The following is a 26898-nucleotide window of genomic DNA, read 5'->3' on the forward strand; positions in this document are numbered from 1 at the left end:
ACAGGGGGCAAAGGGCATAGCTACGCCAATACAAACCCGACAAGGTATATTTAATCTACGAAGCTCCTGGTAAAAGGTTTTGCACTTGGTTGTAGACAAGTTGAAATGGAAGAACGGGATCGGTTGATTCTGGCTCACCGGAGTCCTTACACAGACTCTCACAGAACGTCGGACACGGAGCCAGAAGTTCCACACACAAGTACAGCGTTCTTCAAGTTTCGGGAACGTCGTCGATCTACCATATTCAATAATGACAGCATTACATTGACGTGGAGTGATATCTCTGTCACAAGACAGGACCCAACAGCGGAACCATCTCTCTGGCAGCGAATTATGAGACAACGAAATACCGAATTCTCCGATAGCCGAGTTAACATACTACGAGCAGGTATGACTTTATATTGAGACGTACACCCATTTTCAAAAAGGTGTTTCACCTACTTCAATCTGAATGTCGTATGGGCGCACTAGATTTCATATATACATTACATATGGAACTCCTTTCGCTGGAGACAGTATAACATATCGTGAATACCCGTGAAAGATATGTATTGTATAAAGTCAGTATGCCCTACCTGAGTGTTCTTTTGGAGGTCAATGTGAGGCTGACATGCGAAAACACAACTGTGTCAGCAACTAATGATTAATGTCAATTCGACCTTTTACCCTGCGCCAGTGCACTAAAATTCACACCCACTTCGTTTCGGGTGGTAATTACTTCACACGACACAATATGTGAGTAAATGAAAAAAATCCAGATATGTTTTTCCCAGCCATAATAAGCTTTAACTGTTTATAGATTTCCAGCTTGTTTGAGAGTTTTCTAATTGTGCATCTCGATAAAAATAAAATCCTGATTATCGAAAACATTAATTTTGAGTCTTTCTCTTGTTTCAGATATAGATTTTGTTTGTAAAGCAACACACTCTAAGTATTCCCGTGAAATGTCTGTATTCTGCACACCTCTGACAGGCTGCCAACACACCAACACGCCTTTTAAACGCTAATGTTAGGGCAAGTTAGCAAATTGCAAAAGTACATAAAAATGTGCAAACGGTTGTACCTATGGGGTGAGAATACCACCGAAATTGGCTGAGTGTCATTATTTGAATATTGTAGTTGTTTGGTCTTTATTTGGAAACTTGTTTCATGGGACCACGGATTGAACTTACTACATCTATATCGGGGTCCTAATGTAGGACAGGTAATCGCAAGTCAAGCGAACCGAATGACAATGTAGACTGCAATGTAGATTCAAGATAATGTCTAAATAATGAAACAATTGAAACATAATGAAACAACACAAAATAATATTGTAGCAATTACACAATAATGAAATAATTAAGAAATCAAGTTAAAATAAAAAAACAAATAGCAATACGATGCTGTAGTAATAAGCACAAAATAAAGATTAAATAAAGACTAAATAACTGAATAACGACCAAATAATAACCGAACAACTATACAAACAAACAACTGAAAAATGTTCAAATAATTAAATCCAGCTAATTTTGGCGGTATTCTCACCCCATATGTACGAGCAGCACTTGACAATTGCGTCCAAGCCCTTGGAACGCTGCATGTAACCCTGTTGTGTGAACACAGCTTGTAGCATAACTTCTTATCACGTAAATGCCAGGGGCAAATGTGATTGCGGGTTTTCACCTAAACCTAACCTTGGTCAGCCTAATAAAAACTCCAGATAAAAAAGATATATATCAGTGATAGTTCGAACAAATCATATTCAGCGATAATTTGAGCCAGTGATTTAAAGGTCAGTGGTCGCCACGCAGCGCGTGTTCCAAGTTTATGCAAACAAACTATGTATTTTACACGCGCTGTGTGAGACGCTGTGAGTCCCACACCGAACAGGACGCGACACGACGACCACCGTCCTTTAATCCCCCAATACAGGTTATGAATATAATATATATATAACTGTAAAGTTGAATTTGTATACTTTAGAAAAATGTTTGTTTGGTGAGATTTCCAGAGATAGAACTTTCTTTCGTTTATTTTCCTTCAATGACATATTATTACCCAGTGTTGAACTTATGTGTATTCATGTGACAAACTTCCTCACTTCTCATCAAGTCATGATCTAAGCATATTCGTTTTTGATTGTTTCTTTTTTATTATTAGTTTGTTCATATGGACTTCAGTGTATTTTACTTTATTTCTTCCATTTATTTTATTGTTACGGTTCCTCTGTGGAATGCTTAAGTGCTTCCATTTTAATAAAAGAATAAAATTGATAGAATAAAAATGATTGTCATGTTACATGACACAAAGCATTTCTTGTGCATTTACTGCGTCATTTCTAGCTCCTCTGTGTTGTCATTTTGTTGTTAATACTCAATATTTACGAAACTTCGTCTATTTTCTTTTCACAGTTAGTGGCTATGTAAAACCAGGCATGATGCTAACCATACTTGGACCGAGGTGAGCTCATCTTCAAAACTACATCAGTACTCATAACAACTCGATTATTACACGCCGTGTATTCGTCTCACGTGGTCACCACGTGGTGCGTGTGTGTTACGTAGTCAGCACGTTGTTCGTGTATATCACGTGGTAGCCACGTCGTAATAATAATAATAATTATAATATTTGTATTGCATCTCTCTTTCGAATGCTTAGAACGATTCAGCAAGCATGTACATAAGTAATGACACCATATTTAACTTTTCACAAAACGATAATAGGTTAAAATTTGGGAATGTTACAGTCATTTTAATTATGAGAATTAGCAAAATTCTTTCTGACTCAAATGATGTTTTCACTGTAGTAAATACCCATTAATTATGTATATTAATAATAATGTATGCAAATATTTCAGTGGAAGTGGCAAGTCTACATTACTGGATACGCTGACATTTCGTAGTGATGGTAACCTAAGTGTACAGGGTAATATAATGGCTAATGGTGAACTTGTAGACAGCTCTATAACTAGTGTAATGGCTTATGTACAACAAGATGAATTCTTTATCACCACACTCACTGTCAGAGAACATTTACAATTCCAGGTAAGTATAGTTTACATATTAGGTATGTATTTTTTTATTATGTCAGGATTATATTTTATTATAATGTCAGGTATGCCTTTGTTTATTTACAATAATAAATAAAGGTATGTATTTTTTATGATGTCAGGTATGTACTGTAGAACACGTTGAAATAGTTGCATGCAATTGTAGCGGATTTGGCATGAATTAACAGAATCTTAATTTAGCTAAAGTGTCGACTATCTCCCTGTGAGAACATACTTTCTGTTAAATTAGCTGCACCTAGAATTAGAGAAATTACAGGTTAGCTGAATTAGCTAAAATAACATGCTAGCTGTTAAAAAAAACATGTTTACAGTATGTTTTATTATGTTATATACGACGCCATTAAAGTGACATTTTAACATTTTGTTGCTGCCAACTGACGCTGAGTTTGAAGTATTGTACTCTTAAGGCACTCTCATTATGTATGAGGAACTGCTACGTAGAGGCATGCGTAGTAGGTCTCATGCCACTAATTAACCAATGGCTGCTCGTAGCCCTCAATTTAAATGCCCAGCAAGAACCAATGAAATTTTTTAAATATTATTTTTCTCAGGTGCTCCCTGTTTGAGGGCGTAATCACCTGGGTCAGAGGTGAGACCAACATGTGGTCTTTTGTTTACTACTTAGCGGCTGTGTACCTGTGGGTTTATTCTGTGTGTTAATGGATGTTCTAATCTTGGTGTTTTTCCAGTGATTTCTCTTGGTGCAATCCAAATACAGTAGGTGTGTCTTGTTTACCTGAGATTTGCAAGAGTTTGAGCTGGCCAACATGTTAGTTTTTTTCATATGGTTGATTACTGGCATGTTGATTTCCCATTTTTGAGCCATATTTTCAACTTTCTTCGTCATTTTCATATAGCAATCTCGTCATATGTTAACATTGTCGTCTATGGAAATTCAATTAGTGGTATGAGCCCTGAAGTAACAGTTTGCCTAGGACCACCTGAGGTTGTTGTTTTAACCATAATTATGGCTCTATTCACTGGAATTTAGTCATTTTTGGCAGATCTCATCTTACATAACCAAAGTTTACTTTGACCTAATTATTATAATTTTTGACCTCTCCTGACCTTGCATAGATCTGATAATTATGAGGTTGTGTGTTCAAGCACACATTTCATGAGATCAGCTCCATTGATTTGGCAGGTATAGTGCAAAGTAACTGGGAATCTTTTTTATTTTTATTTTACCACTTTTCTTGCTTTGTATTCAACTATTTAGACACAATGGAGTAATTTTTTATCCAGAAATGTTATATTTTGCTATGCGTTTCACCCATTTCTGTCAATCTCTTATATCTTGGTTGAAGATTTTGAAAATTTGTAATTCGGTATATTTTTTGCCCTAATCTTATTAATTGGCTGTGGTTGGGCTGTGGTCTGTAAATATAAATGTTTTTATTAAACTGGTCCAAAAATTTTATTCATTCATCAATGAATTATTCATGTCACCACTAATTTCAATGGCTCTAGGAATTCTGAGAAAAATGCTTAACCCCATTTTATGGGTTTTTTGTCTTATTTTCACATTATGGCAGACAAACTTAACAATTTGTAGTGCGGTCATTTCTAATGTACCGTATTCAAAGTTTAATGAGGTCAAAATCCCAAATATTTAAATAAATTCTCAAAATTGTGTTGTGTATCTTGTCACTGACAAGAGATTTGCATACTGTCAGTATATTAGCCAAGTAGTACAACTCTTTCAATTTCACAATTATTGCTCTTTTCTCAGAATTTTTGTGAATTTTTAGCTAATTAATCCCATCTTGAGTTTATTATTGAACAGTGCATGTACCCCCCCCCCCCCAATTAATCAGAAATCCTGTTGATTTGAATTTAATTTGATCAGGGATGTGTAATACAAGTATTTTATATTTAGATCCTTTTCTTGTTTGTATATTTTTATTTTTATTTCTTTTTAAATCATAAAATTGTTTCGTTGAACTACTTTTTTTCACATAAGATTTGATTAAGTATTTTATGTTGAGCAAATTCTATGTGTGGCCATGGTAAATCAAACCACTGTTGTGTTTTGGTATATCCAAGGTTGCCCGTCACAGGTCTCCGGCCTAAATGCAGATACCGTGGAATTGTTTTTTTGTTTTTAATTAATTGGAGAAATAATGAGCTGATGAATTGAGACTTTTGATTCAGTAGAATTTTTTTTTTTTTTAAATTATAGTGATAAACTACTTTTAATTGTCATTATTCTATGTATTATTTCTAGAAATTAATTAAAATTACTAATCATGCCAAACGTTGGTCTGTACTTGTTTGTGGTGAATGAGAACATTATATTTTACAGTACTGCATCTAATAATCAGGCTTATATTCATTGCCTACCATCTATTTTGGTGTTATGCTGAGTGTGTATGTTGCCACTTTCTACAACTAATTGTCTGGGTATAGGGCGCCACCAAGTGGTAGATTTTGATAAATAACTCCCAGGGTTTAAATTTTGGGGATTTTTTTTGCATGGGAAATTACTCGTCTAATGATATTCCATCATATATAAGATCAACAAGAACTTTATTAAACCTTCTTATTTCTCTGAAGGTCTCATGCCACTAATTAACCAATGGCTGCTCGTAGCCCTCAATTTAAATGCCCAGCAAGAACCAATGAAATTTTTTAAATATTATTTTTCTCAGGTGCTCCCTGTTTGAGGGCGTAATCACCTGGGTCAGAGGTGAGACCAACATGTGGTCTTTTGTTTACTACTTAGCGGCTGTGTACCTGTGGGTTTATTCTGTGTGTTAATGGATGTTCTAATCTTGGTGTTTTTCCAGTGATTTCTCTTGGTGCAATCCAAATACAGTAGGTGTGTCTTGTTTACCTGAGATTTGCAAGAGTTTGAGCTGGCCAACATGTTAGTTTTTTTCATATGGTTGATTACTGGCATGTTGATTTCCCATTTTTGAGCCATATTTTCAACTTTCTTCGTCATTTTCATATAGCAATCTCGTCATATGTTAACATTGTCGTCTATGGAAATTCAATTAGTGGTATGAGCCCTGAAGTAACAGTTTGCCTAGGACCACCTGAGGTTGTTGTTTTAACCATAATTATGGCTCTATTCACTGGAATTTAGTCATTTTTGGCAGATCTCATCTTACATAACCAAAGTTTACTTTGACCTAATTATTATAATTTTTGACCTCTCCTGACCTTGCATAGATCTGATAATTATGAGGTTGTGTGTTCAAGCACACATTTCATGAGATCAGCTCCATTGATTTGGCAGGTATAGTGCAAAGTAACTGGGAATCTTTTTTATTTTTATTTTACCACTTTTCTTGCTTTGTATTCAACTATTTAGACACAATGGAGTAATTTTTTATCCAGAAATGTTATATTTTGCTATGCGTTTCACCCATTTCTGTCAATCTCTTATATCTTGGTTGAAGATTTTGAAAATTTGTAATTCGGTATATTTTTTGCCCTAATCTTATTAATTGGCTGTGGTTGGGCTGTGGTCTGTAAATATAAATGTTTTTATTAAACTGGTCCAAAAATTTTATTCATTCATCAATGAATTATTCATGTCACCACTAATTTCAATGGCTCTAGGAATTCTGAGAAAAATGCTTAACCCCATTTTATGGGTTTTTTGTCTTATTTTCACATTATGGCAGACAAACTTAACAATTTGTAGTGCGGTCATTTCTAATGTACCGTATTCAAAGTTTAATGAGGTCAAAATCCCAAATATTTAAATAAATTCTCAAAATTGTGTTGTGTATCTTGTCACTGACAAGAGATTTGCATACTGTCAGTATATTAGCCAAGTAGTACAACTCTTTCAATTTCACAATTATTGCTCTTTTCTCAGAATTTTTGTGAATTTTTAGCTAATTAATCCCATCTTGAGTTTATTATTGAACAGTGCATGTACCCCCCCCCCCCCCAATTAATCAGAAATCCTGTTGATTTGAATTTAATTTGATCAGGGATGTGTAATACAAGTATTTTATATTTAGATCCTTTTCTTGTTTGTATATTTTTATTTTTATTTCTTTTTAAATCATAAAATTGTTTCGTTGAACTACTTTTTTTCACATAAGATTTGATTAAGTATTTTATGTTGAGCAAATTCTATGTGTGGCCATGGTAAATCAAACCACTGTTGTGTTTTGGTATATCCAAGGTTGCCCGTCACAGGTCTCCGGCCTAAATGCAGATACCGTGGAATTGTTTTTTTGTTTTTAATTAATTGGAGAAATAATGAGCTGATGAATTGAGACTTTTGATTCAGTAGAATTTTTTTTTTTTTTAAATTATAGTGATAAACTACTTTTAATTGTCATTATTCTATGTATTATTTCTAGAAATTAATTAAAATTACTAATCATGCCAAACGTTGGTCTGTACTTGTTTGTGGTGAATGAGAACATTATATTTTACAGTACTGCATCTAATAATCAGGCTTATATTCATTGCCTACCATCTATTTTGGTGTTATGCTGAGTGTGTATGTTGCCACTTTCTACAACTAATTGTCTGGGTATAGGGCGCCACCAAGTGGTAGATTTTGATAAATAACTCCCAGGGTTTAAATTTTGGGGATTTTTTTTGCATGGGAAATTACTCGTCTAATGATATTCCATCATATATAAGATCAACAAGAACTTTATTAAACCTTCTTATTTCTCTGAAGGTCTCATGCCACTAATTAACCAATGGCTGCTCGTAGCCCTCAATTTAAATGCCCAGCAAGAACCAATGAAATTTTTTAAATATTATTTTTCTCAGGTGCTCCCTGTTTGAGGGCGTAATCACCTGGGTCAGAGGTGAGACCAACATGTGGTCTTTTGTTTACTACTTAGCGGCTGTGTACCTGTGGGTTTATTCTGTGTGTTAATGGATGTTCTAATCTTGGTGTTTTTCCAGTGATTTCTCTTGGTGCAATCCAAATACAGTAGGTGTGTCTTGTTTACCTGAGATTTGCAAGAGTTTGAGCTGGCCAACATGTTAGTTTTTTTCATATGGTTGATTACTGGCATGTTGATTTCCCATTTTTGAGCCATATTTTCAACTTTCTTCGTCATTTTCATATAGCAATCTCGTCATATGTTAACATTGTCGTCTATGGAAATTCAATTAGTGGTATGAGCCCTGAAGTAACAGTTTGCCTAGGACCACCTGAGGTTGTTGTTTTAACCATAATTATGGCTCTATTCACTGGAATTTAGTCATTTTTGGCAGATCTCATCTTACATAACCAAAGTTTACTTTGACCTAATTATTATAATTTTTGACCTCTCCTGACCTTGCATAGATCTGATAATTATGAGGTTGTGTGTTCAAGCACACATTTCATGAGATCAGCTCCATTGATTTGGCAGGTATAGTGCAAAGTAACTGGGAATCTTTTTTATTTTTATTTTACCACTTTTCTTGCTTTGTATTCAACTATTTAGACACAATGGAGTAATTTTTTATCCAGAAATGTTATATTTTGCTATGCGTTTCACCCATTTCTGTCAATCTCTTATATCTTGGTTGAAGATTTTGAAAATTTGTAATTCGGTATATTTTTTGCCCTAATCTTATTAATTGGCTGTGGTTGGGCTGTGGTCTGTAAATATAAATGTTTTTATTAAACTGGTCCAAAAATTTTATTCATTCATCAATGAATTATTCATGTCACCACTAATTTCAATGGCTCTAGGAATTCTGAGAAAAATGCTTAACCCCATTTTATGGGTTTTTTGTCTTATTTTCACATTATGGCAGACAAACTTAACAATTTGTAGTGCGGTCATTTCTAATGTACCGTATTCAAAGTTTAATGAGGTCAAAATCCCAAATATTTAAATAAATTCTCAAAATTGTGTTGTGTATCTTGTCACTGACAAGAGATTTGCATACTGTCAGTATATTAGCCAAGTAGTACAACTCTTTCAATTTCACAATTATTGCTCTTTTCTCAGAATTTTTGTGAATTTTTAGCTAATTAATCCCATCTTGAGTTTATTATTGAACAGTGCATGTACCCCCCCCCCCCCCAATTAATCAGAAATCCTGTTGATTTGAATTTAATTTGATCAGGGATGTGTAATACAAGTATTTTATATTTAGATCCTTTTCTTGTTTGTATATTTTTATTTTTATTTCTTTTTAAATCATAAAATTGTTTCGTTGAACTACTTTTTTTCACATAAGATTTGATTAAGTATTTTATGTTGAGCAAATTCTATGTGTGGCCATGGTAAATCAAACCACTGTTGTGTTTTGGTATATCCAAGGTTGCCCGTCACAGGTCTCCGGCCTAAATGCAGATACCGTGGAATTGTTTTTTTGTTTTTAATTAATTGGAGAAATAATGAGCTGATGAATTGAGACTTTTGATTCAGTAGAATTTTTTTTTTTTTTAAATTATAGTGATAAACTACTTTTAATTGTCATTATTCTATGTATTATTTCTAGAAATTAATTAAAATTACTAATCATGCCAAACGTTGGTCTGTACTTGTTTGTGGTGAATGAGAACATTATATTTTACAGTACTGCATCTAATAATCAGGCTTATATTCATTGCCTACCATCTATTTTGGTGTTATGCTGAGTGTGTATGTTGCCACTTTCTACAACTAATTGTCTGGGTATAGGGCGCCACCAAGTGGTAGATTTTGATAAATAACTCCCAGGGTTTAAATTTTGGGGATTTTTTTTGCATGGGAAATTACTCGTCTAATGATATTCCATCATATATAAGATCAACAAGAACTTTATTAAACCTTCTTATTTCTCTGAAGGTCTCATGCCACTAATTAACCAATGGCTGCTCGTAGCCCTCAATTTAAATGCCCAGCAAGAACCAATGAAATTTTTTAAATATTATTTTTCTCAGGTGCTCCCTGTTTGAGGGCGTAATCACCTGGGTCAGAGGTGAGACCAACATGTGGTCTTTTGTTTACTACTTAGCGGCTGTGTACCTGTGGGTTTATTCTGTGTGTTAATGGATGTTCTAATCTTGGTGTTTTTCCAGTGATTTCTCTTGGTGCAATCCAAATACAGTAGGTGTGTCTTGTTTACCTGAGATTTGCAAGAGTTTGAGCTGGCCAACATGTTAGTTTTTTTCATATGGTTGATTACTGGCATGTTGATTTCCCATTTTTGAGCCATATTTTCAACTTTCTTCGTCATTTTCATATAGCAATCTCGTCATATGTTAACATTGTCGTCTATGGAAATTCAATTAGTGGTATGAGCCCAGTAATGAAGAGCATAGCAGTTGAACAAGTTCAGCGAAGAGTCACACAAGTCTTGAAGGAACAAAACAGCGACCGCAGCGGCTAACGTCATATTTATTCACCCTCTGTATCTCAATGGCATGGCGGGAAGTGATACAGATGTTGACCGTTTTATTGGTAGTGTAATGTGATGGGGACATGCTACAAATCCAATAACCTATCTCTCCTATATCACTTTGCAATCACATTTATAATTAATAATTAATAGACGATCATATTGATCACGCCGATTTATTTTTGCATTGTTTTCAGGCGTTGCTCAGAATGGAAAGGGACATTCCGAACAATCAACGCATGACTCGTGTGGAAGAAGTCATAGTTGAGGTAACGACTACGTATATATCTAATAGTGCAAGTCAATGAAAATGTTACGTCAACAAAAGAACACAATATATATATCAAATTACATTGCATTATGTCATGTTATTAGGCCGTTGGCAAACTTTAACTTCTGACCCCAAACATTTAGCAACGTATTAATGGATATACACACTTATAAATTACTATGAACAAAAATGATGTCCCGCACTCACCAATACACAGCAAGATGCTTTAGCATTAGACATAGGACCTGTTTCTTCAATGAAAAGACATCAAGGCTCATGTCGGCAGTAATAAATCAGGCTGGTGGAAAAGTGAAAAGTTATAAGTATGAACAGTATACTTTACATCCACGGTGATCGGCGTTACAGAAACCAAGGCTGTCTGTCTGTCTCACGAATAAAATTAAAGAAAATCCGAATTCAGACGCACGGAAAATCGTGCACGTTTAGGGCATACTAAACTATTTCCGCATCGAATATTCGAAATAAATGACATAGAATTCAGTGGTTGTTATAACGTACATTCCTTTAGTGCACAAAACTTTATAAGCCCTATTTCTCCATTACAATGGCCATCGTTGATGAAAAATACAAGCAATAGAAACTATATAAATAAAATTTGCTACTGTAAACACCGATACTAAAAACAGTAGGACTTCGAGCAATTATATACACATCACACCACCTCGTGACTGCTACAATTGACCAATCACATTGGCGGGATACAACTATGAATTCACTTACATAACGAATGTATAACATTTATATGCTAATCTCCGACAATTTTCAGTATTAGTATTTTTTATAATTTATGCCATTCAAATTATTTGTTTGCCGGATTTCACGGAGATACATTAAATTCAAAATAATGAACTATGACGTTGTATGTTTTTACACGCAGCTTGGCCTGAAAGAGTGTGCCAATGTGCGTATTGGAGGTGTCACTGAAACCTGCGGCATATCAGGAGGAGAAAGAAAAAGACTCGCGGTGGCGTCCGAGGTAAACTTTTCGACACGATCGCGTAGCCTGCGCCCTCTATCGTTGGTTCGTGATGATTGCCAAAGGGCGCAACACACGCAGTTTAGTCAAATTTCAAGGTACACATATATGGAACGTTTTCGTGTATTTCAGATAATAACCAACCCACCTCTACTGATTTGTGATGAACCAACGACAGGACTTGACTCGTTTATGGCTAGGACTGTGGTCAGCAAGTTAAGTGACTTAGCCAGTGCCGGACATGCTGTCATATGTACTATGCATCAGCCAGCATCGGAGGTCTTTTGTGATTTGGATCAGTAAGTTGAATCCAACAGTTTGTCCTATATTGATTATTGTAAAATGCACATACTCAACACATACATACCATTTAGCCATGGATATTTTATTATCTGGACTGGTGCCTGTAACATGTATAATGTACCCAGGGCAAACTAAAACGTAACACTGTTAAATACTAAGAACGATTTGTGTACAACATGTTCTAAAGGCTGGTGGTCGTGGCGCAGTGGAGTGTTCGATATGGGCCTCGTAGCGCCGTATCCACAGGGGCGGACATCCGGGCATTTTCTACCGCTTGGCAACCCTCGCGGTGAAAACAAAGACCAAAAAGTCGCAGAAAACGGTACTTTGCAATGGTTGTCGAGAGTCCCCTGAACAGTGTAACAAGATTAGCCCTACGTGTGTAACATATATGAATTTGGTTGTTCAGGATTACTTCAAAGTTGAGTTTGTGTTGTTTTCTCGAATTTTCACCGGCTCCACCGGCGTTCCACAGCAGCGCGCACAAAGCCCGTAGAAATACGTGGTACAGTGATGCGCGTCTTAGCAACGCAGAACGTCTGTGACGTAGCTCCGCCCCCGAGGATACAACGCGTGTAATAAAATTAATTGTGTGTTTACGCGAGTTTGAAACACGCGCTGCGTAAATCCCATTACCGTTTAAACAAAGATTGCTATACCTACAATAGTATAAATGGAACCCGTTGCATTGGCACCCTTCCACTCCAAAAAGCAACCATATTCTTCAATTCACGTGTTAAGGTTTTGATTGATCAGTGGAACATGTTTTAGAAACCAAGACGACAAACTGAACGAATGTAGTTATATATGAGAAAATTCCAATCGTAGGTGGCGTTTTTCATCTACTAACACATCCGTTATAAATTCACAGCATAATGTTTCTAACAGAAGGAAGGTGTGCTTACATGGGACCCGCTACTGAGGCTGTCGACTACTTCGCTAAATATGGATACAAGTGTCCAGATATGTACAACCCGTCTGATTATTTTATTGAGACATTGTCGATTACCAAGGATATAGATGACGCAGACCGCCAGCAGGTTGAGGTAATCATAATCACGTGATAATAGGTTTCCGTGGCATGCGATCCCACCTAGATGTTGATGCTCTTAACCATCTAAGTACGAGTCATTAATTGTCACCAATTTTAGTAGATTGCATATAGTACACCTGACGCCAAATCTACAAACACGTCATAACTTGTCTGTCGTTGCTACCGTACACAGCACTTACCGCCCACTGTTGCCATGTCAGATGCCTACTTAAATACAGTAATCCCATATTTACGGTTATAAACCTCCTGTAGTCATGCATCAGATTTGGTGATGTGGCATGATATCACGCCCACTGTACTCAAAGTTGTAATTGAATTGAATTGACACAAAATCGAGATTTTAATACTGGTTCAGTAAATCTACCTGTTTACATCAATTTCCAGAAAAGGAAAATCGACAGAAAAGTCACTGACATTTCTTTAGAAAACTTAGCATATTTAGCCAACATTCAGAAAATTGACCTACTAGTTCATTGTATCGTTTTGTATTGATACAGAAAATAAAAACGCATAATATACACAAATCGCCGTTGTTCCACGATACGGCCGTGAGTTTGTTGTGCTACCCTATGGATAAAGTAATGCGAACGTATTGAAGCGCGCGTGGCAAACGTCGATCGTATGTGTACCTTTTATATGTGAGTAACCCCCGCGTACTGCCAGGGTAAATGCATCTTCCTGATTCAACCACTCACAAGCAGATGTACATTGCCAGTATGGAACTCTTGCTTATGCACTTGCTATGTAGGTTCGCCATCTTGGAACAAGTGGGGTTGGGGAAGGACGCAATTTTCCTCGCGAGACTACTGCAAAACGTATGGTGATACAATAAATATATTTTTTGACATTTGCTTTAGCCTCTCTGTGACTGCTACGATGTTTCACAATATAAATCAAAAGTCCATGAAGTAATACACGATCAAATGTTACGTGGAAGAATACGAAGAAAGTCAATCATGGTAAGTAAACACCATACAATAACTGTGTGTAATGAATATAGTATGATTCACGCGCAAACCACGTGATACATTCACGTGTCGATAATGATGATAATTTTACAAAGAATGTCAAGCGAGTCACGTGGTAGCCAGTTTATCCTTATTCTTTTTTTTCTGATATTTCATATTTACAGAACAGATTACATCCCACGTCAAGTTCACCGTAAGTTTATCAAAAGTATTCATGTATATGTAGTAATGATAATGTACGTTTCGTTAAAACTTGAACCTGAACACTTAATAATGTCAGTTACCATATGCAGTATGTGATATATCTTTAATTTAATGTTTAGTTCTGAAAATTGCGCTTAAGTGTGTCAGGGTTAGTGGAGTCCATGTGAATTCGAGTATTAATCACGCGAGGAATTAACCTATTTCATAGTGTCTAATGTGTGGGAGTGATGTATTCGGGAGAAACATATCATGAATTTCCTGTAATTAACATCAGACAAATTGTATTTATTTATTTATTTATTTATTTATTTATTTATTTATTTATTTATTTATTTATTTATTTATTTATTTATTTATTTATTTATTTATTTATTTATTTATTTATTTATTTATTTATTTATTTATTTATTTATTTATTTATTTATTTATTTATTTATTTATTTATTTATTTATTTATTTATTTATTTAACCTCGTCCACTTTTGTGAAACTACGCCCATATTGTAACTCGATGTTCAATTAACAGTTACCCGAACTTACAGGCAACACAGATTTTTGTTTTGTTTAAAGCGCGGCAGTCGTCGCGCTGCGCATGTGCGACATTTGTGTTGATAAACATTGATTTTCCCACAATCCAATGCATTCTTCAAATGGAAATCACAAGTATGAGGTTTGACCTGGGCGCGACTTTCATTGATAACCGACGGTGACTCCTTCGATACCTTCCAATCACATGAAAATTGCCTGATTAAAGCTTGGAAACGTTTCAGTTCGTACTCGTTGATCTGCGCAACAGTCAAAGTCGCCATCTTTGTTTATATAAGACCCATATATCTCGCACATGCGCAGCGCGACGACTACCGCGTTTTAACGTATGCTTCTCGTAGCTCGAAGTTCTGTTAATTGCTAATTAGACATCGAGTACAATTAGGGCGTGGTTTCGCAAAAGTGGGCGTGGTTTCTAAAATATAGGCGTGATAATTTTTGTAACTCGGCGTTTTCGTAACTCGATGTTCGTAACTTAAACAATTCAACATCTCCCATCTTACTAGTGTTGTAATTATTGATTCCCCTATACAACATTGTTGCCTGGTCAACAATATATATTCTGACTGACAAAATACTTTTGGATGTCTTAAATCATTTTTTCAAAATAGTGGTATGTCAATGTAATAATTCTTTATATTGTGTTCTATGGAAACTATGTTTCCTTTTGTGAATGCTGGTCAGGCTTATATCCATGTAATACAAGTAATTTAAAGCGAGAGGGTCGTCATCTGCGCACGCGCGGGAATTGAGTCCCAAGCTAAAAACGCTAAAACGCAAAGGCTCATGGGTAGACGCTTGTTTGTAAACAATGACACGCTATGGCAATCTGACGCATGCGCAGGTGACGACTCCACCGCTTTAAATACTGTCATGCTAATTTTACAGATTTACAGTAAAGAATTATGTGTCTAGGTTTGTTTCTGCAACTTCTGGGCCACATAACATAATTAATGGAAATCAGAGAAGATTGTTATTTGTATTTCAGATATAAAAACGGCTGGCTTCAGCAGTTTATGGCATTGATGTGGAGAGGTAGCCTTCAAGTATTACGCGATCCAGGACGAATGAAACTGAGGATCATCAATAGTGTCGTAAGTACAACTACCACGTGACGTATACTTACCTTACCTTATTACTCTGATATATGTGGATAGCCCAAATACAATCGACTGTGCGAAAGAATGATGTCTGATAATAGTTATAGCGTCCTAGTGGAGACAAACATCGCGTAGGTTTCGACAAACGCGAAAGTATTTTTGGGGATATTTCCATGCTTAATAATGTGCTGTACACATTTGATGATGGTCAATATTCCCCTGTCAAAAATCTAAGCCAAGAAATTCGAGTTCAAAATCAAATCGTTCGATCTTTGCGGCAGATGTTCGGCACGCGTCTTTCAAGCAACTCGCGAGATCTCGCAGTTGAACGGAAAATCACCTATCAAATGACTATGAGCTGTATTTTTTTTACAAAGTATTCAAATTCTATAATCCATATAACATTGCGTCGAATAACAGTTTTGTCAGCAACAATTTTTTAAAACTGTTTTGGTGTTGTTTGCGCATGCGTAGTATGGTCATCCTAATAATTTGGCTCAGTATAATATAAATTAAAAACATACTTAAATAAATATCTGCCTCATATATCTAAAGTTTTTAATAATTATTTGGAATTATGTTCATAGATAGTGTAAATTTACTAATTTAGATTGGGTACATGCCTCTATTAAATCCTTTCAGAAACCAATTGTACATTTAAAAATGTTATTCAACGCTACAATAGTTATAAATACGTCTGTAGCCATTTTACCTTTTTGTTTACTAATTTCTTCTTCCGAATCAATGTTCTCGTCAATAATTAATTGCATGATGTCATTTAAAACAAACGCTAATTCATCCGTTTCAAAATTCACCCGTTTAGTTTCCCGGGAACCTACCGCGTTTATCATGTTATCATGTTTATTATGTTATCATAACTGTGTATGTTATTTTTGTTACATAAGTTTTCCTTGACAACTCCACATTTTAACTCACTGTACTAACAAGCTCCAATTTTAGATTCAATCTTTGTTTAGATTACAGCTATATTCGTTGGCATAGTGTCCTTTCAGATTCCTTACACTGTGTCCGGGGCACAGGGAATCCAAGGATTGCTGTATGTCATGCTATATCTAATAGGCGTGGATTCCTACTATCTCACAATTAGGGTAGGTTGTACACGATTTATGGGGACTTAAATTTACACCAACTGTTTTCAGGATTTATACACTGACCAAGTGATTGTCAGCGCGAATAACCAATCAGCACATCGCGATTTACCATATTGCGAATAGCCAATCAGCGATAGCGTCACACCACGAGTAGGTGTGCACGAGACTGCTGAGTAGTCAGTGGCAACAGAGAATTGTTTATCGGAAATTGTGTTGAACATACCTACTACTTTAGAAGTTGTCTCGGGCCACGCCTACGCCACGCCCTCACCACGCCCACTCTACGCCTACGCCACGCCTACGCCACGTCCTCACCACGCTCACACTACGTTCACACCACGTCCTCATTACGTCCCCATTACGTCCATGCCCGGCCCACACTAAGCACTCACTACGTCCTCACTACGCCCACGCCACGTCCACACTATGCCCTCACTACGCCTACGCCTTCACCACGCCCATGCCACGCCCACACCAAGTCTACACTACGTCCACACCACGTCCACACCACGTCCACACTACGTCCACACTACGTCCAAACTACACCCTCACTACGCCCTCACTACGCCCACACTACGCCACGTCCACACCACGTTCATACTACGCCCACACCACGTCCACACTATGCCCCCACTACGTCCACACTACGCCCACGCCACGCCCACACTACGCCTACGACCTCACCATGCCTTCACCACGCCCACACTACGCCCACGCCACGCCCACACTACGCCTACGACCTCACCATGCCTTCACCACGTCCACACTACGTCCACACCACGTCTCGTGGTGTTACCTTATACATAACTGCAAAGAACCTGAAGGTTTGGAGATATTGAACACACTATGGCGAATATCTGCAAGATAAAAATGTGGCCAATAATTGATGATGTAGTCTTCGAATAAATGATCACGATGATAGAAGTAATCATGTATCTTTTTTCACAAAACAAAATGGGCGGTAATTCTCCATAATACTGTCATCACAATGTAATTTCTGTGTATGGTGATGTCATAATTCTTATTTCCACAGACTATACAGCCTGAATCTATAATGTTTTTTCGTGAGCATTTCAATGGAATGTATCGTACAGATACATATTACATATCGAAAACGCTAGCAGAGGTAGGTCAATAATGTGGTGTAAATCAGTTGAATTACGTACTTTCATGCGACATATAGTGGTGTGTTGTAGATCAACGTGATAGTGCATGTATGTTTGTCTAAATATGGTCACAGTAGGGGGCTCTTGAATAATCCATAAGAATTGTATACGGTTCTATCATTCTGCACATTGCTTTTGACTCAAGATTCTACTCACCGAGTCCGAGCTTGATAACTTACGATTAATTTTCAGATCCCGACTGCTTTTTTTGTGGCTCTCCTTGCTGGGACGGCAGCTTATTGGATGATAGGTAAAATACCCACTCTATTATTGTATTAAATAGACATAGTTTCACAATTTTAATCGTTTCATGAAAACACATGTAAATTGCAAAAAGTAAATGTGAAAATTACCGCATTTATTAAAGTCTGCATGTCCTACTGCATTAATAAAATGACGAACAAGCCTGTCTTCAAATTTCAACCTAATATATCTCCATAAATGCAATATTTTGTATATTTTGAGGCACCATACAAACAGGATGTTACATTGGTCAATGCTTTTTAAACGTTTAAAGACAAACTTTTATTCACTAGTGTGAAACCATATATATGTTGTATATTCGGCGTCCGCGTTTGTGACGTCATTGCTTTCTCTATTTGCATGTGTTTATTGCATGGGTAGTATTTCATGTTCCGTCTGTTAGTCGCCCTCGGCGTTGAAGCTGAGTCATGAACTATACTGGGGGAGGGGGGGGGGCAGATTGTCTTCAATACTTACAATGTAGTTAATCTGTGATAATCCGCAATATATAACTTTAACATCGAAAAAATGGATGTTTGTATTTGACAATGGCCCATGTACCGCTGTACATCACAACTGCTAGCATTCTTGGTTACAGTGTCACCGTAAACGTAAAGTTAAACCCCATAAACGTATACAGTGCGAAATGTAAATACTTTCCTTATAGTATCGCACACTTGATTGGCATACTGTAAAAGACAATATCCATCTCTGTTTCACGTACAAAGCAGTACTTTCTGTATACTTACTTTTGATTAATAATCAGCGTTCAATTAATGTCATTTTATTATCACGTTGTTACAGGATTGAACCCTGCAATTGAACGGTATCTTTTACATATATTACTTTTGTTTCTGGTAGGAATTGCCGCAGCCTCTCTAGGTTTGTACATTATTTTTAATTTTAATTTAATTTCGTGGGTGTGATGTCTAATTACGTCACCAATTATGTTAAACTCGTAGTTAGTCGTGTTATACTCACGTAACTAGACCTCTAAATATCTAACAATAGGACTTTACATGTAAATTGAATTATTGTGAAGTTCAGAAAACATTTTTAATCACTTGAACACCGTGAACATGTTGGTGAAGCGTGTTCGTGTCGCGAACCAAATTTAAACGATAATATGATAAGGGAATAGACAAGCACCTCAGAAATCTACAAGTGGCATATTGCCGAATACATGCTTGTATAAGTATTACTTGATTAGCCGGACTGTCTGACCGCTATCTCATAAGTCGATGTTAATTAAAAATGGATTTAATCCTACTAGTACCGCGTCATTTTTACACCATCTGATTAAGAATTAAATATATTTTCACGCGCTTATTATTTTGCCCTCCAACTGCGTATCGTTTATTATAATCACAGTATCAGTGCGCTGCCGGTAATGTCTCAATTTGTTTTTAATTACTGAGATCATGTTATAAGTAAGTACAACATTTGCTCGTAAAATATTAACACTAGAGACAGTTTTCAAGCAATACATCCATTAATTGATTTTGGTTACCAACAAGTACAGTATGTAGTGATTTTATAACTGTACATACCATACACATTCAAAACTCAATATCTTCGACCAGTGCGTGATTATTGTGTTACGTATGATGCGTCTGTTACAGCCCATAGAAAACGGCTCACATGCGATAGGCCGACATAATTGTTGATAGCGTGGGTGGCAAGCCGCCGGATTTGTTTACAAAACCATGACGTACGCGTAGTTTTTTTTAGAAGTGTTCTATAACGTCACAACACATCATGAATGCGCCACAGAATAAACCAGTCCCATAAACAAGATTTATTTCTTTATACGATTTATTAAATAAAAAATAAAATGGTCATAGCTGGACCAGTCTAGCACGCAATATTCGCACGGTGCGACATGGACGTAGAACGGACGGCTCAGGACTTGCGTACCGCTAAACGGGCACCATTAAATAAATTGGATTCCCGCCGCCAAGACGAACAAGACCAGCAATGTCTTGCAACTGTGACAATGTTGCTTTAGATTTCAATGAATATAATGATAATTTGTATAGTGTTTTCGAGATAAAATAAATAATTATATTTGTGCTGACCACGTTAAAGAATTTCAAACGGAATTCAAAGTTTTCACTGGATGTCATCACACTAAATTAACTGTCAAATTTTAGGAAATTTGTAACAATTATGATTCTCGTATATAACGTAAATAACAATATGTATATTTTTTTTCAGCCCATGTTTTTTCAGTATCTATATTTATCTGTATTTTCATTTGCTGTATCCCAATGCCAAATAATAAAATTGACATATTGTCTTCATTCGGTGACCAGAACTAACACAATCCGTTTTTTCCCGCTGTAAATACTGTAAATATTGTCTAAAAGTCAGTGTACATTCACAGAGTATGCCAAGCTCAAATATAACCTACATAATGTGTGATTGTACTTTTTTATAGGAATAGCAGTATCTGCTGCATGTACCAATGACGGCGTTGCGTTGACAGTGGCAGCCATGATTATTCTGCCTATTGAAGTATTTTCTGGGTTTTACATCAACGTCGAGTAAGTCTATTGTGATTACTATGAGCTATTTATTCCTCAGCTCCTGAGAGCGAGGTTATTTGTAGATATGTTGGCGATCACCACTGTGTCTGCGGAAGTACTATGGGAGATTGCATGATGGGAGTGAAAAGTCTTTGGATCTGTAAAATAATTTTAGAAAAGTGAAAACTAAAGTGACTGTGAAATAAAGGTTGGTTTTAAATATTAAATATCACGAAATTTGGATGTAATAATTAAAGGAAATTGAACTGGCATGAAAGGGCAGTAAATTTAGCCGGAATGTAAGGTCAGAATCCGGGGTCAAAATACATCTATCAATGCGGTTGCAAAGTGTTAACAACTGGAAAGGTGAAAGACTTCGTTTGCAGTTTGTGTGAATGGCCGGGGAGAAAAAATCATGCAAATTCTGTGCTTCAGTAACAATATTTGCTACTTGTTTGTGCAATGGAAATTAATACAAGAAATTCTGCCAAAAGACATGTCCTTCTAGTAAACAAAACAACCTTGGGACGTTTATCTTGATAAATTGAGAAGACGAAAATCCCTTGGGACAGTCGATGTGAAACAATGGACATGCTTCGCCAGGGTATCAATGAGGGGTGACTCGTTAGAAGTATTCGCCGTGACTCCAGACTTTTCATTCGGGTTTATACAACCAATGCACATCTGTTTCATGTGTTAAAAGAACGTTGCGACATTCTCATGGAATTGTTAAATGGCGACAGTCGTCGTGCCGCGTCCTGTTCGATATGGGACATATAGCGACGTATATACAACGCGTGTAAAATACATTGTTTATTTACATGAAATTCGAACACGCGCTGCGCGACGACCACCGCGCTTTAAATCTTGGTATCATTTCCAACTGTCACCAAACTGTACGTTTTGACGATTCGTATGTACTTCTGGGACTTGTAATAATTTTCTGGGAACTGTACAGCAAATCACATATTTTCCTTATTAGTATTTCATAGTTTTTCTAAATTTCAGTTTTTATTGTTCATAATTAATAATACAGTAATAACATATTTTTCCGATTGTGTGCATGACAGCTTTGCCCACACACAATAAGACAGGATGTGTGTACGGATATGTGTGAGTATGTTTCATGGATTAATAGGCCACTTCTTTGCTTCAATTCCAACTACATCTCTGGAAATATCACTTGCTGTTTATCATCCATATTTTGATATCCCACAATGTGTCGATTGCGTATCTGGAAATTCTAACTACTATTTCGCAAAATTTGACCAGCATTGCTTCTACCAGTCATTTAGGTCAACTCCCATATTGTCCTTCACAGTGAAGGTTAATGCAGATATATTGTAAATTACACAGAGGTAACATTACAATACATTTCCCTTTACATTCCCTTGTATTACATAACAATCTTTGAGCTGAGGCAGTTATGGTTCTACAACCATCACCAGTTCTCTTGTATATACATTATATCTACCCGGGTATGGATAGACAATTCATTTGAGTTTGTGGATTAGTTTCATATTGCAGTTTCATATAACCGAATCGTTCAGTTGGTAACCCACTTGTATTCAACGCCTGGAATGCCTGTTAGTATTTAGCTTCCACTGCCATGGTAACACTTATACTTCCTATAGTTTATTAAATGGCGTTGAAAAAACAAACTTTAGATCTCAATTATTTACTAAACGCAAAATATCTGTCTATTTATTAAAAATAATCTTGCGTTCGACAGGCGGATTCTGGCCTATTAATCCCGGTGTCCTGGGTTAATGTCCCAAATACATCAACGTGCATAACCCAAACAAATAGATAAGCACATTTCAACCTTACACGAGTTATAACACATTGCCATTGCCATATATACGAACAGTTTAAACAAGCTACGGCAAAACTCAGTCTGGAAGTGTAACTGATTAGAAAATTTACATTTTATAACAGGTCGATTCCCGTATATCTGCGATGGCTTGAATACTTATCCTATACCAGGTATGGTTATGAATGTCTTTCAATTACGCAATGGTATGGTTATGAAAACACAGGTTAGTATGCAGTGCACGTACGCAATTTAATTCGTGCTCATAGACTGTCGCGGGATGAGATAAAATTCACTACAAATCACGTTTTCGCTTGATTATCTGTCCAGGATATGGTTCCATGTAAAATATGATAACAACACATGGCTCACTGTATAATATAATGCAAATACACTTTTCATATCGGTTCTAAAAATATAGGTCTTATTCTAGCGACAGCGCTATCGAAAGGAAATGGCCTCTAGTCAGCCATTTATTTCTCAACACGAGTAGCATGTTTATGTACACTCAACAGTCTACTATACTTGTCATCAGCTTATGTAGCTGATCATTAGGTGCATGGACGTTGAGTATCATCGGGGGCGGAGCTACGTCACCAGACGTTCCACGTTGCTAAGACACCCACCACTGTACCACGTATTTCTACGGGCTTTGCGCGCGCTGCTGAGAAACGCAGACTGAACGCCGAGCGAAGAGCCGGGGAAAATTCGAGAAAACAACAAGAACTCAACTTTGAACAATCAAATTTATATGCGTTACACACGCATGGTTAATCTTGTTACACTGTTCAGGGGAGTCTCAACAACCATCCCAAAGTACCGTTTTCTGAGAGTTTTCGGCCGTAACAGAACACTCTGAGTCGCATAATCCAGAGTGGGATAACCCCCGTAAGCGAATCAGAGCACGACATGTGTACATGTACATTCGTAATTCCCGCGATATATACATGTATTGAATAATAAACGATGGCACGTTTTATAGATTTTGATGTATTTGTCGTTGAATGCCGTAACTTTCGGCTGAGATCATATCTATTGTTGTGGTAAATACTGGTAATAAGTTCTTCTTTTCTTAGAATGTAATCGTAATTCAACAAAGTGCCTTCACAGTGGTGCCATTATTCTTGATAAATATAACTTTTACTTGGTGAGTATACGTAGTTATTTTAATTGTTATTTTTATTGAGATTAAATGCAGCTTTAATATTATTGTCATATCTTTAAGTCATACAAAATTAAATATTCTTGTAATACTGTTGTCATGAAGATGAAACATATTCGTATAGAAATTCAACCAATAAAGCGGGAACAATGCACTGTCTTGGGAATATTCCAAGGTTTCAAAGATGGGATTATTGTTAAATTAACACAAATGTAACAGTTCTGAATTTCAGACCGTAGTGCGCTGTAATAAAAATAATAATAATAATAATAATAATATTTCATATTGGTAATGCCCTAATTACACATATTCCCCATCCAACCTATTTGTGTGTGAAGACCGGCGTGGTATAAATTACCAGAACTTTCTGGATATGAACTTCATTTTATAACATTCCCGCCATTTTGGAAATATCGAGCAATCGTTTTCACGATACGATAAGATGCGGATTCCACGTATAATGTCAAAATAACGACAAGCTGTAACCAACGGTGATTTATTTGTTTTGAGAATGTGTCTCGCGTGACTGTAATTTGTTTTTACTGTCCAATTAGAGTTGCAATCATTAAACTTAATTGAATTTATGCAAATTACATTCATTCAGAATATAAGCCTATTCTATGATAATAACAACGCTATACATACACACGTGTTACATGCATCCGTTTACATTCCTGCTACCGTACTGTCATGAATTTGTTTTTGCGTATCTGTTGACCGACGCTGATTATTAGCGAATTGCTGTGTTATGTCTGTCATCGTTTAGGCCTATTTGAAGTTTTGGTCGGAACTTGGCTCAGTGATTTGGAACTAATTACCAGATAACCGTCGCGATTCTGACAGTTGGTATCCATAGTTATTAATGTAGTGAACGATTAATCAAAAGATATGACGTATTCAGTACTTAGTGTGATTGGCTTTATGATTGAAGGTTACGCTCTAGAGTCTTTTTACTGCATTGCAATTGGTTAGAGTTAATAAAGAGAGATTGAGTTGGTCTTGGGGAGCACAGCACGATAGAGGCAGTAGAGAGAGTGCAGTCCTGGAGAGTCGAGTCGAGTCCTGGAGAGCCTTGGAGCGAGTGTTGACGCAGTCTAAAAGAGTCTTGGGTCAGCCTTGTGAGAGTCTTGGGGATTTTTTCCCCAGGGCGCTGTGTCTTATAGAGTGCTCGATTGACCGACTAAGACGAGAGCTGAAACGTATTTCACTGTGTGTGTCTTATTTGACTGTAAAGCTCAAGTGACTTTCTCGATCCCGCACCTCAAGGGGACGAGATATAGAGACGAGACGAGTTTCCCCCCTGACAAGTGTGGAGACCCCGTGGAGAGAATTTACCCCCTGATAGTACTTTGAGTCATGGAAATTTACATTACAAAAACAAATGAAAGCGAGGCCGGTGCCGAAACAGATTATATCGTGGCATGGTCCAGTTAACAATGATTGGTGACGTAATAAAGTTGACACATGTGTTACCATTTGTCTGATATTTGGAATTTTTCGTATCATTAAAAAAAAAATACCCGTCTTTTCAATGTATGCAATGCATTTACCAACATATATAATGCGCTTTTATTTGTGTTTACACCCCCCTCCGCCATAGAATCCTGTTGGTTTAACTCTATAAACCGGGTGCAACGCACGTCTTTAGACCTATCACTATCCTTTGTTCGCACGATTAGACACGTTATTTGTGTATCTATATTGGTCAGTCTCAATCTCAATTCGTCAATATGCTTTTCTAAAGAATCGGACAGGTTATTTGTCATTCATACATTTATTTAACAGAAACAGATTATTTATCTGCAGCTGGCGCTTTCGGGTCTGGCTTTAGGCTTAACCACATATTATGGAACCAATATATCATTGACGCATAGTGGACATTATGCTCGCCTGTTGACAGAGTTACGCCTGGCCAGTAGATTAATTAAAACCGATTTAATTTGATTTTTTTCAACATGTGACATGACAGTGAGAGGATGTCTCATTTTATTTTCAGGAAAACTTTCCAAGGAATATTGCAATGCTATTTGTAGTCACGATTGTCTTTCGAATCTTAGCGTTTTTATTTCTACTTGGTCGGACATACTTAAGAATTGGACACTCAAAGAACCAATGAAAAGACGGAATTGAATCATCTGATGTTTTACAAGATTGCAATACCAGAGTTCAACTTGCTTTAGGATTGTGTTAACATTTCGACTTGAGTAAAACGTGTATAGAACTGTATAGTCATTTTTTTTAAAATATGAATTTACTCTTATTTTGTTGGCGTGGCAACCAGAAGCTGTGGTTTGATGATATAATCTTTGTTACAATATATCCTGACAACAAATACATGTGTTTTGTACTACTTTTGTTCAGTTTGAAATTCATTAATTAAGCGCATCTGTCATATATTTGCTGTCGATTTACACAATGCAAATTGTTCTTCAACCAACTCACTAGTTTTTGGCAACCAACTCGTTTTTTTTTTCGGCAACTGGCTTACTCATTTCTGGCAACCGACTAACTCATTTTCGGCAAAGAACTAAGGCTGACATCTTGTTTACATCAACGCCGTCTATGTCAATTTCATTTCCAAATGTGTTCTTTTTTCTAGTTACGCTCACATTCGAAATTGTAAATTCAAATTTATACAATATTTTGCAAGAAATTATAAAATATTTAACACTCGCAAGCTGCAGGTATTATTGTCAATTTTGAGTCAGTAATTCGAGAAAGCAAATCATTTGAATATCTGTATAATCCATCCATTACACTAAAATAATGACTACGCGACTTATACCGGTGATAACGTGTAACATTCATCGTTTCAATATTGATTCATTAAAATATAAATACTGCTTCACGCAATACAATATTTCTATATTAGCTGCGAAACAAATAACTGTGACTTTGTATTGTGATTGGCGTAATATAGTTTACCCGAACAACACATGTAGCAGTATTCGATGATATGAACATCTAACATATAATTCCATGCACGTATTGGGAAATCTCGGCGTACGTGCACTGTAATTTTATGCCATCAAACGAATGGCGATAAGTTTACTGTAAAAACAACTTTTT

General features: G+C 36.5%; 1 protein-coding gene and 1 long non-coding RNA gene across 3 annotated transcripts; one reads left to right on the forward strand and one right to left on the reverse strand.

Moving 5' to 3' along the window:
* On the forward strand, nucleotides 1–26687 carry LOC100378452 (protein white-like). Of its 2 annotated transcripts, XM_006825970.3 has the most exons (18): nucleotides 1–388; nucleotides 2394–2442; nucleotides 2840–3026; nucleotides 10561–10632; nucleotides 11533–11631; nucleotides 11764–11930; nucleotides 12806–12980; nucleotides 13846–13947; nucleotides 14121–14149; nucleotides 15694–15799; nucleotides 16783–16914; nucleotides 17951–18043; nucleotides 18276–18333; nucleotides 19131–19208; nucleotides 20767–20872; nucleotides 22793–22893; nucleotides 23744–23814; nucleotides 25826–26687. In XM_006825970.3, exons 1-18 carry the CDS (start codon nucleotides 106–108, stop codon nucleotides 25943–25945), a joined length of 2028 nt encoding a protein of 675 aa, XP_006826033.1. In that variant the 5' UTR covers nucleotides 1–105; the 3' UTR covers nucleotides 25946–26687. The 2 variants fall into 2 exon arrangements, with proteins under 2 accessions (XP_006826033.1, XP_085355526.1); XM_085499400.1 differs by lacking the exon at nucleotides 11533–11631.
* On the reverse strand, nucleotides 3069–12892 carry LOC146746121 (uncharacterized). Its single transcript, XR_014929451.1, has 3 exons — nucleotides 12840–12892; nucleotides 10842–10932; nucleotides 3069–3287 (listed from the first exon to the last, which is right to left on the reverse strand). It is a non-coding gene; the product is annotated as an uncharacterized LOC146746121 (long non-coding RNA).
* Nucleotides 26688–26898: the final 211 nt, after the last annotated feature.

The sequence above is a fragment of the Saccoglossus kowalevskii genome, chromosome 5 (assembly GCF_978046115.1).
Source record: "Saccoglossus kowalevskii chromosome 5, keSacKowa6.1, whole genome shotgun sequence".
Classification (NCBI taxonomy): domain Eukaryota; kingdom Metazoa; phylum Hemichordata; class Enteropneusta; family Harrimaniidae; genus Saccoglossus; species Saccoglossus kowalevskii.